The 17,021-nt window shown below is 46.1% G+C and overlaps 1 protein-coding gene across 4 annotated transcripts in view; it reads left to right on the top strand.

The window, feature by feature from the left end:
• Positions 1 to 17,021, top strand: part of LOC144114112 (prolyl endopeptidase FAP-like) — a 377,138-nt gene that overhangs the window by 132,521 nt on the left and 227,596 nt on the right. Inside the window, exon 1 of one of the 4 annotated variants that reach the window (XM_077647613.1) lies at positions 8,927 to 8,989. The exons of the other annotated variants lie outside the window; for them this stretch is intronic. Coding sequence (XP_077503739.1) covers positions 8,942 to 8,989 — 48 coding nt within the window. The 5' untranslated portion in view covers positions 8,927 to 8,941. Of the gene's footprint in view, positions 1 to 8,926; positions 8,990 to 17,021 lie in introns of those variants that run through there. 4 annotated transcript variants of the gene reach the window in all.

Below are 17,021 nucleotides of genomic sequence, written 5' to 3'. Positions count from 1 at the left end.
ATGTCATAATGTTCCAGTTTTGCGAAAAGGATTCCTGCAATTGGCTCTCTTGGTAGCAGTAGGACGTTGTTTAGTATATTAAGCAGATGTAATATGACCCATAAAAAAATATTGACCGAAATATTAACCAGAACTGGGTTGGGCATTTGAAGGAGGGCTTTCCATGAGGTAGCATTCACATCTTTAACTCGCCATTCAGCATTCAACTGTTCATGGCGCGTTGAAAGGCTGGGCTAGCGATGCAAACAATGATTACCGAAAATATGCCAGACTTTGTTTTTGTTTATAAAGCGAGCAGTGAGCAACAACTGGCGGTTCATTTTTGCGACATAGCAAAAACACGGTTGCCAGTGGAAATGACTGAGAGAAGGGCCAGGATGTGGGCTCCACTGAAACTGACTGCCACGCAAGTAGAGCACAGCATGGATTCGCAGAGTTTGAGCAGGACAGCGTGAATTTATTGCATAAGTTTAGTTAAAACAAATGAAACTCAGAAAGACTCCCGGAGCTACAATTTAAATTGTTAGTCTCTTGCAATTAATTTGCAGCAGCTACTTGTGTTTTACGGGTTTTCAGGGTGGCGATCGGAAACATCTGCACGCACAGGTGAACTTGCAAATAATCCCAAGCTTGCTATAAGGTAAAAACACGGTACCGTTTCATAGCTGCTGAAAAGCGGCCGATGACTTGTACTAAATAAGACCTCTAATCCCGGTTCAGAATATACAGCTACGTTTCTAAAACTCTTCACGTGCGCTCAAGCCCTAGTCTTCTTTTTTTGCATGGCAGGCCATAACTTGTTTAGATTTAAAACTGGATGCTCAAAAGAGTGAAAGCGTTCTCTCCTGTGGTACCGCAGCACACACCACAGCACTGCGTGTGGGCAGTGGGCACACATACACGTCCAGAAAATTTTATTCAACAGCCGCTTCGGTAATCTTCTTGTTGCGGGCAATTTCTCACAATTAAGGCTACCAAAAATCTCCATCAATCGCTTGCCTTTGACGTTCTCTGAAAATTGCACTCCCGGCATTATTCGAGGCAACACAAAGCCGTCGCAATGCTTCCGGTATTGAAGACTTCCTGCTCTATGTGATTCTCGCAGCCAACCGCGCCTCGCAAACCCCCGTGGTCAAATCACGTTACTGATTTTTTTTTTTTGTTATTGCCGCTCCAATGTAATGAGAGTTGTCTGCGAACTTCTTTTCTTTTGACAACGGGGGCCTGACAGCTTAACGTTTCCCGTACTTCGAAAATTTTCGCTGCACGCTGTGGGCGATGTTTGCCCTGGAGCTTTAATAATATTTCAGACTTAAGGATCAGATATGCAACCAATAGCAAGCTCACGACGGTGTCTTTATTAGCGTTGCGCATTGATTTTGTAATCAGCGTTGTCTGGCGCCAGGCGTCGCCACTAGCTTATCGCTCGCTCCCAAACCTGTTTTGACATGCTTTACGGTGAATGCGTTCGCCGCTCTTGCTGCTGGCCGCCGCCGGGCGCCGCTTATTTGTACTTAGCGCGAGAATAGGCGGCTGTGTTTACGGCTTGTTTATGTTGACGCGCCGGAGAAAGTAACGAATCTCGACAGCCCCCAGAGATCCGCATCTCTTCTCCCTTTCCCTCCTCGAGGCCGTTTATCGCTCCGTTTCGGGTAACAGGGGCAAGCGCGTGACGTTAATGGGCTGACGCATTTCCGCGTGTCCTTTCTGTTATTCATATATGCGGGCAGAACGAGCGCCTTATTCCGTCGGACGCAGCGTGATTTATTGAAAGTCACGGAATACCAGGCGTAATGGTGCGACCCTTGGACGTGAGAGCCGCCGCCCTCGGGAGCTTCCTGGCGTTCTTGTGTCGCCGTGTGACAGGCCCGGTCGCTGCCCTTCGGATAAACGCCAATGTCCCCCGTCCCGACACCTCGACGCGAGGCTGGTGAGGCGGGCTGCGCAGCACCCGGCTACCGATGCCGCGCTTCTTGCTTGATCGGTTTGAAAAACAGCTGGGAGTCCAAGAAACCCTCCGACCCGGCCGGCGCCCGGCGCACAATTGGAAAACCCACCGTTGCTGCGGTGCAGCTTCATCAGCGTTCGGTGGGGAGCAGAAATAAGTGCATCCGCTCCCGGCGCAGTCTTTTAAAACAACAGTCACGTGCCTGTTAGGCCAAGCCGAAATGCGTTCCAATGTTTTCGTTTTACAGGCGTTTGCAGTTGCTTTTGCAGTTATATACTTGTGCCCTCAAGCAAAGGACAGTGGAAGCGGCCCCAGGCATTTCATCCGCAAGCGAGTTTTCCCGTACTGCCGAATTTAAGAGCAACAAAAGATTTGCTGGCTGCGAAACAGCGCACACAGACCCCGTGGCATGAAAGTTCGGCGTGGCGTACCAAGTCGTGGGCAATTTGCCTGCGGCGAATGCATCACGCAGTACGACGCCCACGGCCGCCATCTGCGGGGCAAACAATATATACAGGGCGCCTTGAAACGAGTGTTTTCCCAATAGCGCCAAAAGAGCATGGCTGGTATCATGCGTACAGTAACATAACAAAACACTCCAAGTCTCTACCTATACGCTGCTCGTAAGTATATGGAGTTGGAAAATTCATTTTCACTATTATTATGAGTAATAATGCTGTCGATGTGGTTCATGCTGTATTGAATTCCTGTGAGGGCATCTTCAAACACATCGATGCGCTAGCACACGCTGTTCCCAATACTGCCGCAGTGCAATAAATGCAGCGACAACTCCAATCCCAGTACATAGTGCTCGCTTCCTTTACTCTGATCCGCACTAGGACCAATGGCTCTCGCCGCAGGAGATTTGTCGCAAGAAACGATGCGCTTCTGTTGTCTTTTTCAGCAGCTTCCATCTCCCCCCCCTCCCCCTTCCCACCTGGAGTACACTGGCTTGCGCCGGACCGACTGGATGAACCAGCATGCTTTGCTGATTCGTGCCCAGGATATTTTGAGCGCTTAAAATGTCGTTCTTTAAGGAAGTGCTTTTCTCTCTCTCTCTCACTGCCGCTTGCCTTAGGTGTGTGTACAGCGTGCTCTGTCCCCTGATATTGCGCACCTAAAAGACGGAGCAGCTATCAGCTTGGAATGAGAAGAAACCTTGTGATCATCTGCGGATTTTTTCTTTCAGAGTGAGGGAGAGAGAAAGAGAGAAAAAAAAAAGAAACGTTCAGAGTGGCGCCAGCCTTTCACAAACATTGCTATTTAAAAATTTTACCTCAACGTCTACAACTGCGTGATTGAAGTTTTTTTCGCGTATCTGCGGTGGTTTAAAAGTTGCGTAGGCAATTTTTGCCAATATATCAGCTTAGAATGAAACCAGACGTACTCCACCTTCCGCCAAGCGAGCGCCAGCAACACAGCGCTATTTTCAATGTCATGAAGTGTACCAGTTTCTTCTCTTTTTGTATGACTGACGATGCGTTGCACGATCTTCGCACACTGTTCAAAGCTAAGCTACTTCTTGTCCCGTGTTACTTTGCTTTTCCATGTGTCGGCTATCACGAAGCTGTCCCATTTTTCGCGTTCCGCCTCCGCGCATAGCTATAGGGGCGCGGCTTTAAAATGTGCGAAATGAGCCTCCTTACAGGTCACTGGTTTCTTTTCAAAGAATGGTTTTGAGGCATCTGATGCTCGGGAAGAGGGGAAGCGGGTTGTGGAGCGCAAGTCTTCCCAACGCGACATTTAAGCGAACAGCAATAGTTGCTTTCTGCTACCGTAATTTTACTGCCTTCATGCTCATGTCTTATTCAATTTTCTTTTCTGCAATTTCCTGTCCCCTCGGGATTTTATTTCTAGCAGTGCTGCCAGTTGAGAGCCACGCCCATTTGACTCAATACCACGCGGTATCGGATCGATGAATGTTGTCTTTGTCGTTTTGAATGCAGGTACGATTCTTGTACCCATAGGGTGCGAGCTGTGGCGACTTTTACTGATCCATACAAGCGTACATAATTGATGTAACTGACTTTACGGAATGGTTGATAGGCCTCTGCAGTAACTTAGTAGTTATCCAGATATTCGCAAAGCATCTGAGCCCGTGCCACAGGTAATTTGTATACTATACATGCTGCTTCTTGTAGCTACGCAGTGTTATTTATATGTTATCAGTGTTTTTGAATTTCCGTTCATCCCTGTGGAAAGGAGTACCAGGCGCGACAATCAGGCAGGCACCTACCTTTCCTTATCGGCCAGTGCGAATAAAAGAAAAAGCTAGCACAAAAGCTTGACCGGGCGTTTTCGCATTGAGACGCGACACGGGAACTTCACAATTTCTCGCCTTAGTCTTTAACCGACTTGTTTTTTGTAAGGGATTTGTGACCCTGCACATATTATTGACAAAATAAAAAAATAACGGAGAAAAGTAAGCCATAGCCGTGGCACAGTTTTGAGAATGAAACTGCAGCGATATTTCTGTCAACAGTATACATCCTCCCGTAGCATCCCTCATCAACGAGTGTTTGGGTTCACTGATATATATATATATATATATATATATATATATATATATATATATATATATATATATATATATATATATATATATATATATATATATATATATATATATATATATATATATATATATATATATATATATATATATATGTGTGTGTGTGTGTGTGTGTGTGTGTGTGTGTGTGTGTACTCACGGAACGAGTATTACATAAGTTGGGCGTACACCTATGGTTCTGCACCTGCCGTATCTTCTGAGACAAGAGGAATATCGCTTACGGCAGTAAGTTTTGTCTGCCGAAGCGCTCAAGGCGCCGCATCTGGTTTGTTACATGAATCGTTTTCGCGAGGCTTATCTTACAGCCTGGATAGTTGCCTCGCATCTGAAACACAGCTGATATACTGGGAAATAATACCCTTCCATTTAGCTTATGCCTCGAATATTTGAAACCACTACAGGGGCGAAGCTGACAAAGAGCCCTGCACGCCGCAAACGTGTACGGAGGCATTGTGTTTCCGCTGGCCGCTTCAACTCTCTCGGATGCGCCGGCTCAGTCTCCGTGAGGCATATGCCTCCACTCGGGGCGAGTCGTCCTCCGCCAGTCACAAAAGCGCTTCCCATTTAGGCGGATGGGCCACGCTTTTCAGCGTACCGCGACAAAAGGTCATCAGCGCTTCTTCTTTCCCCAGTTTTGGCTCATTCCTTCCGAGTGATGCGTGCATGATGGCATTTCTCGGCAGAAATGCCGCCGCTCCTCCCCCACAAAAACAAAAACAAAAAATAAAACGCCGCAAAAAAAAATAATAATAAACAAGCGGCGATTCGAGTTCGTCGTGGAAGTTGGCGGAATCATCCCAGTCCGCCACCGTATATAATGCGCCGCAACTTTGCTGCCCTATTCATTGTACGGGCGATCACCAGCGCTGACGCTTCGTTGTCTGGCTGTATCTCTTGCGTTCGCTCCTGCCCTCTGGCCGCCTGTCTTCTCCTGCTTTCCTTGACCTTCTCTTTTCAGCGGTATAGACCTTCGTTTTATAGCGGCCACTTCTCGTTTCTGCGTGTTTCGCGGCGTCCAGGGGCCGCGCGCGTTTCGGCGCAGCCAAAGTCAAGAAGCTTTCGTCCGACGAGAAAGCGGCCGCATTACTTTTTTTTTCTCTCTCACTCTCTCCCTCGCTCTCTCCCTGTCTTGAGTTTTCATCGCACTCTCCCTCCTTCCTCGAGCGCAGCGCACTTCTTATCTCGTTCTCTCAGGAGCAGCCACATTTTGTTTTGTTTCCTTCTCGGTTCTTTCCAGAGTTTTCCTGTTCAATTTTTTTTTCCTTTTACTTATTTCCTCTCTCTCTCTCACCTCCTCGCGACATTTTATGGCCTAAAAGATGAGGCGGGGAAAGGGAGCGCCCTCTTCCGTCTGAGCAGCTTCCGCCCAAGATGTTCGCCCGGGTGTCGGAAGCTGTTATCGTCGAGGAGGTTCGCGCCTCTTCCCAGCCGGCCAAATGAAATGGTGACCGTGTTTAACGCCGCAAGCAAGCGAGCGCCGACGCTGCAAACACACGGGCGCACCGCGACGAGTTCTGCCCACCGAGGACAGCCGAGCTTTGCGTTCCCTCCGAACATATGTGGCAGTGCGCAGACGGCGGAAAACTGTTTCTCCATCACGCGAACACCTTAATTAAGTTGCCTCCCAAGCGGCTGTGTTTTGTTTCGTCTGGCTCCTGAAAACTTCTCTTTCTCTAATTAACGTTAGGCGAGCATGTGCTTTAAGTAACCGCGCTCTACGCTTTTATGTTTTTCTCCTCCCTTTTTATCAGCAGCAATAAAAATATTCGCGAAAAATGGCGCCTTAATTTTCTTTTGTTTCTTCTCCATCTCGGAGGGAACCAGGATGCTTAGGGATAGCAGGTGCATCGCCGACTCATTATATCGGGCTTCCTTCGAAACTTTTTAATTAGTCGGCTAGAACCGGTGCAGGCCAGTTTTGTGCTTGGAAAACCGCGCATAAAATTACGACCGCCCTCGAGATTCACGGGGAAGGGTGTTGAAAGAGTATCCGAATGTAGGATACACAACGTGTCGAGGCCTCGGGTTTCTCTGCTTTAACCAAAACAATAGAGAGAGTCCCAGTGCCGACTGTACAGGTTTTACTTCCGTCAAAATTACGCTGTCATTTCTAAAATACGACAGGCTCACGCTGTTATAAAACAATCTTGTCTGATTCATGCGTGCGCATGAATGCACATACCTGTTAGGGTTTTATAAATGTGCATCAGCTCGAGACTTATTACGAGGTAAGCGAAATAAAAATACACACACAGAGGAGTGGCGGTTGTCCAGCCATTAGGTAGAGCGAATAATGCATAAAGAGCAAAACAACTATCTTAAAAAATCTAAGGTAACGCGCGAAAAAGGTTATCTGCAAAAAAAAAAAAAACTTGCCGGAAGTTAGCAGGTATTCAATGATACCTCAACGAAACATAGATACTCATTAACGCGCAATGCAAATGTTTCTTTCGGCACGAATTTCGCTGTTCGCTACCCGAAGGCTCGTGTAGCCTTTTCGAACTTTAATATTAATCGGTGGCCCACATTTCAAATGCTCTTGCGCAGTAAATTTTACAACGTTGCCTACTGAACAATTCCTTAAATTCCTGGCTTAGTTGCCTGCGAGTTTTTTCTTCGTAACAGCCGTGGCTGCATGAAGCGAAGGTATCATGAGAAAAAAAGATGCTGCTAGCCGAAGTTAACAGCTTTGTGCGTAACTGGCTCAAATGTAAGAGAACACTGGCTATTCTTAGCAAAAAAAAAGTAGCACATGACATGTGGTCGAGACCGAGGCGTAGACCTTCAGACTTCCCACTTTCTCTTGAAAAAGAAATCCGAAATATTCTAAAAAGGTCTTGAGAAAGTCAACTAGATTTGAACCTAAAATACCAACTGTCAATCTTCTACAGGCGTGTGCAAAATTTTGTAGTAAGTGTCACAGTGGTTTAAAATTTTAACACCAAAACAGCAATGCTTGTCAAATAAGCCCCTCCTTTTCCTATGTTTTGTCTGGTCATTCGAGTTATATATACAGTGCGATTACATGTTTTTCTCTTCTAAGATGATCGTAAAGCTTGAAAGCCAGAATAAAGTGACAATACTACGGGGGACAACATCTGTCCGTATAAATATACTGAAGGATGTGCCGCTGACAAAGCTCACTGTTTTAAGCAATCTTATTTACTGATCGAGTTCCCTAGCTGACACAAGACAGCACCCCTGGTGCGATATGAAACGTACCAAATTCGTCTTAAACAAAAAAAATACCTGTAACACGCTTTGAGAAAAAAACGTTCAGTCCGCAGTGAGCAAAACAAAAATGTGTTCGTAGCGTCTGAAAGGGTTAGTCGTTCGCTAATGGGTTGACATTGAATTGTGTTGCCCGGTTTGTGCATCCATGCCGGCTGCGCTTGTATGCTGTTCGTGTAAAACTCCTATGCACGAGCACGACGTCATTCACAGAAAGGCAATACCTTACTACAATTGCACAAAGTTCTTAGCCTACCACCAAACATCTCAGCTCAAAAGTAAACGTTCTTACGAGATCCAGACAAAAATGCATGCGGCGCCAATTTGTGAGAACGTGATTGCTTTCAGAGTGTAACTATCAACTCGACTGCCATATGTCAAGGTCCAAAAATAATGCTGTTTCCTTGTCATGGACTGGGTAGGGTAAAGTGCTGTTATGACCTTCGCAAGGTCCTACCGGAACAAAAAAGGACCCAAAGGTTCCGGTTTCCACACTTGTCCAAGTTGGCAGTGTGCTTTCTTAGTGTTATCTGAATGGATCTCTCGCTTGCCATGCGACGTAATAAAAATATCGCTGTGACACACGTGCAGCAGCAATGCACTTTTTGGTAGGCATCATCATGAAGGTTATTTTACGTTGCTTTCACATTCCTTTATCCGGTGTAGTGCGGCCATTTCCCGGACATACAATGCGTTTCCGCCGACTCTGTCCAAGGTAGATAAACAAAAGGATACTGCGGCTTCCTGGAACTGATCCAGGAAGGTTTTTAGCCGCGACTACTACGGCTGCGATTTTTAAAAAAATGAAACTAAATTTCAGTCCTTTTTTATTATTTGCTCTCTGCCAAGGTTTGCTGATGGCCGCTCTTGTGACCTGTCCTAAATATTATGAGTCAAATTCGTGTCCTTCTTAACGCTTCAGTACAGCTGCAACTAATGGAGCCTTCGGCTTCAAGCGTCCGCAGAATTAGTGTCAACGAGTGGAATGACCTCTCCCGCTTATACCCAATTGAAGTATGTTGCCCGGCGGCCTCGAATAGCGGAAGGCTCTGAGAAAAGACTAGTCCATAGCTCGCTCGGGTTCCGCCGGCACTCGGCGCCCGCTTCTCCTCCAGCAAGTTCAGCTGCGCGCTCTACTGAGGCTGCGGGCACAGGTTCAGTTTCACGGGTGTCAGCACGCTAAGGGCGCCATGAACCTTTGTCGGAAGAACGCGGAACGGACAAGCCAAACCTCGCTGGTGAGCCACGTGCGTTTCTTTTGTATTTATTTTTTCACTGGTATATATGTAAGCATCTGAACAAGCACAAAACCGCGCTGTGTATAGCACTGACTTTTACCATGTGCAATTATTTTATGAGATGCATGAATCTAGGCGGCTACTATGTCGAACGAAAGGAGTCGGTGATGTGTCTGTCCAGTGCGTCCTTTAACATAGCAGCCGGATAGTTACGAATGCGTATGATATTTGGCTCTCTCCACAAAAAAAAATACGGTTTAAAATTTTCAAATAAAAAAGCCTCCCCCCCCCCTTCCCCCCCGGCTGTGAGGCAGTGCAGGGCTCCGTATTTAATTCGACCAGCAGGGGTTCTTTAAAGTTTGGTGGAACCTAGGCACGGAGTCGTTTTTGCATTTCTTCTCCACTGAAATCAGGCTCTGTGGCGGGTATTTTCTCAGTTGACAAGTAGTGAAAAGACTACACGATTTTTAAGGTAACGAGCGGTCGAAATTTGCGGTGAAAGAAGCATTCACATTTTGCGTTCATGAGTATACCGAAGTTTTGCTAAGGAAGACCGCCGAAACATACAAGGTGAGAATTGGACAGAGTCAGAAAAGCTTATTGCAACGTACACGCATTCCGTGTCCTGCTTGACAATAGTCATCTAACCGCGCCGGTGGATTAGTGGCATTCTGGCACTGATAATGAGGTCGCGGGTTCGATATCGGTCACTACTGTCGCAGTTCGATGGTGGCAAAAAGCAAAACAACCGTGTACTGCGATTTCGGTTCACATCAATGAGCCCTGGGGGGTCGACGTTAATCTACAGCTCTCCACTGAGGCATGTCTTTCAATACAATAAATATAATAGCAGACGTTGTAGGCAGCCTCATTTCCCTATAACACCTACAAACTTTTTCTTGTACACAGAAGAATTTTCAGTGTGCTTTTCCAAAAGACCTACATATTCTTGTGCACCTGCCCCTGATTTAGCAGGTCCCTGCAGCTCCCTCATGAAACAGGGCGGTTTTGGGCTGAGATTGGACGCAGGGACGGAATGAGGCTAGTCGGAATGTGTGAGTAGCCCCTAATATACGGGTGTTATCCTGTATCACCCGCAGTGTTTTCAGCGGGGTGCGTCGAGTTGTCCTGATGTGCATATAGTGGTTGGGGAGGGGGGGAGTGAGCTTGAGCGCCCCGCCAGTGTGGGCAGTAACGAAGGAGCAAAACAAAGGCTACGACTACACTACCTACACTACCGTGCTTGATTGTATAGTAGTGTCGGCTACTTCGTCGTAGCCAATTTATGGCTAGCAAAAATAAAGTAAGAACTGTGTCGGAAGAGGGCTTTCTGTTCCTGATACTTGCCACTTATCTGGAGGTGTAACGTACCAAAATATAAACCCAGACTAGAATGTTCTCAGAAAAGCAATGAAAGCTGCACTTAACACGGTGATGTTAAAGAAGATGCACCACAGAGAGGGGAGAGAGAGATGCGAAAGCCTCATTTCGCCACTGTCGTTATTACCACCACAATCTCATTCATTCATTCATTCATTCATTCATTCATTCATTCATTCATTCATTCCAATTATCTCCAGTGAAAAGAATGAGAAGGACTGAGAGGAAGGAAAGAAACATGAACACCAAAATACTATTCACTAAAAAATGAAAGCGATTTACATTAGGAGTGCGTCGTCTCATAATGTTTTATCAGTTTAATCATTCGCGTCTCACTTAAAGCGACACTGAGGAGAAATTCAAGTTGGCTTGTATCGATAGAATACGAGCTCCTATACACAAAAACACAACTCTTTCTGAAAACAAATCTCTCGTAAGGTATAAAACAGCCAGAACTAAAATACAGGTATCACCGCCACAGGTCCATCTCGCTAGTACAAGCGTGATGATGAAATAGGAGACAAGCCACCAGACATCTCTGAGGCTGACAAACTTGCGTGAAGGTAATGTGTTAGATCGATATTGAAGTGTATAGATTTTGTTTTGAAAGCACCAGTGCACTTTCATCACGCGAGGAAGACGGAAAAAAAAAGACAACCTGAATGCTGGAAATCAAAGAAAACCTGCAGTGGCGGCGCAACAGGCGGCCAGGTGAGTTTCGGTATGTCTTGGGGTGCATTGCGGCTATGCGTTCTGCGTGCCCGCATGGTTTAGTTATGCGCCTCGATTTACACGGGCGGAGCAACAAAGGACTTCTAACGTGCCTCTCTGAGTCCTCCTCGGACGAAGTGCGTGCAACGGCACGCAACTGCGACAAGGAAAAAAGAGCTATGTATACAGCCAATGTTCAACGCGCCTGCACGTTAGCAAATGCATCGCTCGGCGTGTTCTCTTCGTCAACGTACCAAGACGCTGGGCAGCATAACCAGCCTTACGAGGACTGTTACGGAATTTGAATATGCCCGCACGTACCAGTCGCTACACATCAGTCCTGACGGTGGCTCGGCGGTGACAGCGACGCTGCCGATTCCTCGGCGCTAGGACTTTCTTGCCAGACCCGCCGCCTCAGCCCTCAAAAGCATCGCACGCTGTGGGGGAGTTGAGGTCGCTGAATGCAGGCCCCAGTTCTTGGAGACAACTTCGTTCTCGGAATCGGGAACGGGAATAATTGTGACTTTGGTGCAAACGTAAACGATGCGACGACTGGTAATAGTGGCATTCAACTTACGGCCGGCGGTAGTTTTCATTCCGGCTGCTGCTAGGCGGGAGCGCAGCGCTCGCTTTCAGCAATCACGGAGTTCTCGTTTCCGTTTCCACCACTTTACATCACTACTCTCCTATTTCGCCGTCAGAGAGTCTGGAGTTTGAATCGTAGCGGCGGGAAAAATTTTTTCACCGTAGAATCCAAATCTCTTAGCAATAAATGCACCTTTCGCTGCCGGACAAGCAGCAACAAAGACACAAAATGCCGAACTATCAGGTTCTACTCAAAAAAAAAATTTGGTAGCGTTGTCCTTAGTTCTCTTTACCTTCCGCAAGGCAGCTCGCTCAAGTAACTTGCTTGTTTTAGTAACCTCAAGCCATTCAGCGCAAGATATTGTTTAACGTAAGACGTAAGGTTGATGCAGACCACGCAATGCTCAGGCCCATTGACTTCGTTTTGTCCCCAGGGCGGCAGGAACATTTGAAGATGTGAGCCAGAAAAGGCCGCGCTGAATGAGGCCAAGGTAGAGCGTTGCAGTAAGAAGCAAAACTGGGATGCACTGTGATATTTTTAACGTAACCAACTTAGAGCATGTGAAGAATACTCGCATTTGATCGTCGGGAATGTAGCGATTACGCACATAGGTGGAACAATTTTTCATAGGCCCGCAGAGCATATACTGGTTTTGGGGGAAGGTTCTCGATGCTTTATTTACCCTGTATTCCCGCGTTTCTTTCGATTTTGTTTTATTTTCTTTAAGTTTTACTGTCCCCGCATTTCACCCGCGGTACATTAGTGGCGCGGGAAAGGTTCCTCCTTCTAACCTCACTCTTTATGCTGCCTTCACATCTCATCACATGATATGAAAATAAGAACCAGTGACATCTAGTTCATGTTTTAATAATTTAAATGGCTCTGCCTACTACGTAGACCTTATTATTCCTCGTGGGTATAAAAGCGCTAAATTATAAGAACCGGTTCATGATGCACCCCGTGTCATCAGTATAATTAGATGTCTGTGACTCCATGTAGCTGAATCATGCTCACAATCGAAAAAAAAACTGAAAAGTCTCGCAGAGACAATTTGTATTCATACACCCAACTGACGACCAAAATTGCATGAATAATATGGGACGCACTTGACTGTGAGGCAATTATTTTTCATACTCATCATATTGCGGCGTCATAGATTCGGCGTTGCGAGTTGCCAACTGCGTGAGGCGACTCAATATCAGCTGCGAAAAGCAGCCGCTGTAAGGGCTCTTTATAAACAAGAACCAACATGTGCGTTTCTGCGTGATTATGTGCAGGCTTGCGTGCAGCCCTGAGCGTGTGCAAATCAGGCATTTCTTATATTAGCATTTTATTTTTGCTGGCTTCATGATGATCGATAAAATCTCCCCTTCAAATCTTTCTAAGGCTGTTAGCTCACGGAGCTCAGCGCCTAAAAGAGGTCAGCTGAGGGGATTGGAGCTGGCGCAGGTCGTTGACATTGACCTTTAAATCTTTTGCGCTCATAGCATCGGTGGTGGCGCCATCTAACGAACCCTTCCTGAAACTTCCGGGCGGAAAAAGTTTTGCGACAGGCGCAGCGTAGCGCCGACTTCTTTCCTCCGTGGGCGCCACCATCGATTCATTTTCTTTTTCGGGGAGTGTGAGCGGAATAACTTCACGTCGTTCCGCCAGCACAAGCGTAGCGCTGCCGTCGGCCGCTGCTCGCTCATGGTTTCTGTAGTGGCCACGAGAGGGCCTGTGAGCCGCACGAACACTTTGCCTACGTTAAGAAGGGGGGAAAAAACATGCATTAACAAGAGCAGAAAGCTGGCATCAGTGAACTGATATGACGTCTATTCTGGCATTATATCACATGTGTTTTGATTGCATATGACATCATCTGTAGGCATAAGATCGGGAATAAGTTTATTGCATTGTACTGTACTCTCGATTGCCTTGCTTCTAAAAGCTTGAAGAAGTTTAGAAATGTAATCGCATACCCCCCCCCCCCCCCCCCACCCAAACAACAAAACATTATATGGACGTCAATGAGAGATTTAGGCTGGATATTTGCCTCTCCAGCAGACATCTATTTTAGTGTTGTTTACTGAGAAGCTACGTACTTACTAGACTAAAATTAGTCTCCATCAGAGGTGTAGTACATACTGTAGATATCCCAGCTAGATGCACGCGAGATGGTTATGCATTTCCAGCACAACGGAGACACGAGCAGCCTCCGTGGCCTAGGCACTTATGGTGTGAAATAAATGTGATTGAGCCAACACGATACCAAAAGATGAAATCCCAATTTCTTACGCTTTGGTATTCATGACATCATGGGTGCAAAAAACATCCAGACCTGCGCAGAAATTGTCATGCACGTACACTTTCCTTACACTTTTGGTTTATTTGAATTGCTGCTCGAATATAAAATCGTAAATAACACACCATTATGCCATTTTACAGTATAGCATCTTTTAAGCGCACTGCAATATGAGTACTTCTCGCAAGTCTCCACTAACCGGTATCCAACAAACCCCTTCACTCATTCTTATACGTATACCATCAGGATGGGTGTTCTCATGAGAGCTAGCGGTAGACTGTTGCTTACCTAAGTTATCTAAATGAACATGGTGACTTTTATTCACTCTTTATGCTATAGAATCGAGTAGGTTCATCTACAGTGCTCTGTTAGTTGAAAAGCACAGTTAGTGCCAAATTACGAAAATAGGCTCAGGTAGCAGTTGTCAGTTTCTATGCACAGCCTCTCCATTCAAACGTCTACCTCCAGACTATTAATCCATGTGACGTACCTTAAAGTGATAGTGGTGCAAAATGTGCCTAGTAAGGATCCAACTGAAGAAATATCAGCTTTGTGCAACAACCCACTGGAATTTTTAAAAAAATTACTTGGTGCTCCCAACAGCTGTTTTTGTCCGGAACGCTGGGCAAGCGCATGAAAAAATGTAGGCACCGATTAAGTTTAAAACTAATTCCCCAAGATTAGCATAAGTGTCCTGAAAATTTTATCCACGAGAAAATAGGTGTGGGAGGTTCTTTTTCCTCCCATGTCAGGGAATAAAATCAATGCATAGTCTAAGAATGATGTAGACACAACATCATTAGTATATCCTTAGCTTTTTTTCCTCGAGACAGGTTGGTAAGCTGGACGCCTAAAAGACGACGCCTATTGACATACACGTTTATACTTTTTTAACATTCTGCCATCCTGTCGTATTCTTCCTCATGTGCAAGGAACCAGCATCACCAGTCTATGAACCAAGCAGAACACAGGACCTTTGCTGTTTTTTCTGGTTTAGTTAAGCAAAATAATCGAGTAATAATTTTAGATACCAGATAATTCTGCTGAAAGTAGAAGAAAAAGCAGTATGCCGCCGATGAGAACCCGACCGGCGCCTCTACAAACTTGGCTGCAGCGGCGGCTGTCTCTCCTCCTACCTACGAAGCGTTCAAGAATTCGGAAGTGTTGTGCTCGCGCTTCCTTCCTGCTGTGGAATTCGGCGAAGTTGGGCATGGGAGGATTCCCTGAAGACCACCGCGAGGGTGGGTGAGCCCTCTGGGGGAGACGTGACTTCAGGACTGCCAGAGACAACGACGACAATAGCGTCCCCACGTGTTCGAACAGGAATGGCGGAAGCAGCGACGACAATAGGGTCCCCACGTGTTCAACACGAATGCCAGCGACGACCATAAGCGTATTCGTTCCGGTTTTCGCCACGACGAAGTGCGGTATCAGTGTCGTCCCCTTCAGTCACGCTGGATTTGAACAATTGCCCGAGTGCCACACCTTCGACAGAGCTCCCGCGTTCCGGTCACCAGTACAGGATCCTTCGACACCTGCTGGGAGACAGCCTGCATTCCTGTGTCATGCAGGTGCCCTCCGGGTCAACATGGGTGCGGTCCGGACGCACGTGCGCGGCTACCTGCAGCGATGCCAACTCAGGTCAACGTTTTATCCCTAAAATGAACCCCCAAAAATCCCTAGATTGAAGAAAAATCCCTCGCTTTTAGTTGTTTACTTGTTAATGTGGCGATTACAGCTTTAACAAAGTCTCAACGCAGTTCACGCTTTATTCCATGTCTTGTACATTTTATCAGAGATAAATAAATGTGTGTTAGCCGCAACTGTAGCTTTTTTCTTAATTTTTTTGTAGAGTCACTATGCATAGAAGGTCCACAGAAGGCACCACCAGATAAAGGGGGAGTCAGCAACGACGGTCTCCTGACTCCCCCTCTATCTGAAGTAAAATTCGATCAAACGAGTCCTGTTTCACCGCACCGCCTTTTGAGCTGCTCCTTCAGCAGGCTCATCTTTACGCGCAAAGAACCCTTGCAGCCTTTTGTAAATAGAATGGAGTTGATCCCAAGTTGAAAGAGCTGGCATTGTCTGCTAAGCCCCCTTAACGCATCAAAGTATTTTGTTCAGACAACATTAAAAGTCTTTTTAAGATGCAGACAGAAAGACGAACACGTTTGACTTCGTGAAAGCTCCCTTCTCGCCTCAAACAGAACACTCAGAAGCGGTGAAATGGCGTACCTCACCGCCCAGTACTTTATTTATCAAAGTTTCAATCAAAGATCGTCAAACAGTACAGTTGGAGCGACTAAGAAATGACATCACGAGAACTTGACATCCCCAAAAATGTAGTCTTGCTAGTTATATAGCAGTGATTCAGACGTAGAGTTGGTAATTACAAAATCAGAAAATGGTTCCTTAAAACTGAGAATATATATGTTGTTTTGGAATTGAGCAGCACGTTGAAACGAAGCGGTCTAGCAAACGTGGAGAATGCTTTTCTTTTAAAAAAAAAGCTGCACAGATCGAAGCACTTTCTTCACTAACATAAAAACACGTACGATGCAAATGATCCTGTATTCAGAAATAACGTAAACGTGCGTGCAGTGTCGATGCGGACGCTTTAAGACATATCTTTCTTAACTCTCTAGAATTATTATATGGCACACGAACAAGGAATTAGACACGCACACAATCTTAAAGTCTTAATCATCGTACATATCTTTGTTCATCCTCTTAAAGTGAGAAGGAGTGATGTTGAACTTGTAACAGCAGCTGTCCATCAAGGCTCTTTTTGCGTGCAGCAAACCGCACAACGCTTCTGTTGACAATCTGTTTCTCTGCTTTGTTTTCTGCAAGTTGACTTGCGAAAACACGCGTTCGACAGCGGCGCTGGAGTGTGGCAGGCACAAAAGGTTCTTCATGAAACTTGACAGCAAGGGGTACTCTTGTGAACCGTCTCCTTTTTTCATTTGAGACACTTTGTCCCAGAACTGGCTCGCAGTCAAGTCAGCGTAGTCGCTCAGCTCCATTTTGCGGAGAAGTCGCCATTCCCTGTCCAGTTCATTCACTTCGTT

This window comes from Amblyomma americanum, chromosome 1, assembly GCF_052857255.1.
Source record: "Amblyomma americanum isolate KBUSLIRL-KWMA chromosome 1, ASM5285725v1, whole genome shotgun sequence".
In the NCBI taxonomy this organism is placed as follows: domain Eukaryota; kingdom Metazoa; phylum Arthropoda; class Arachnida; order Ixodida; family Ixodidae; genus Amblyomma; species Amblyomma americanum.
This window is presented reverse-complemented; position numbering and strand designations above follow the sequence as displayed.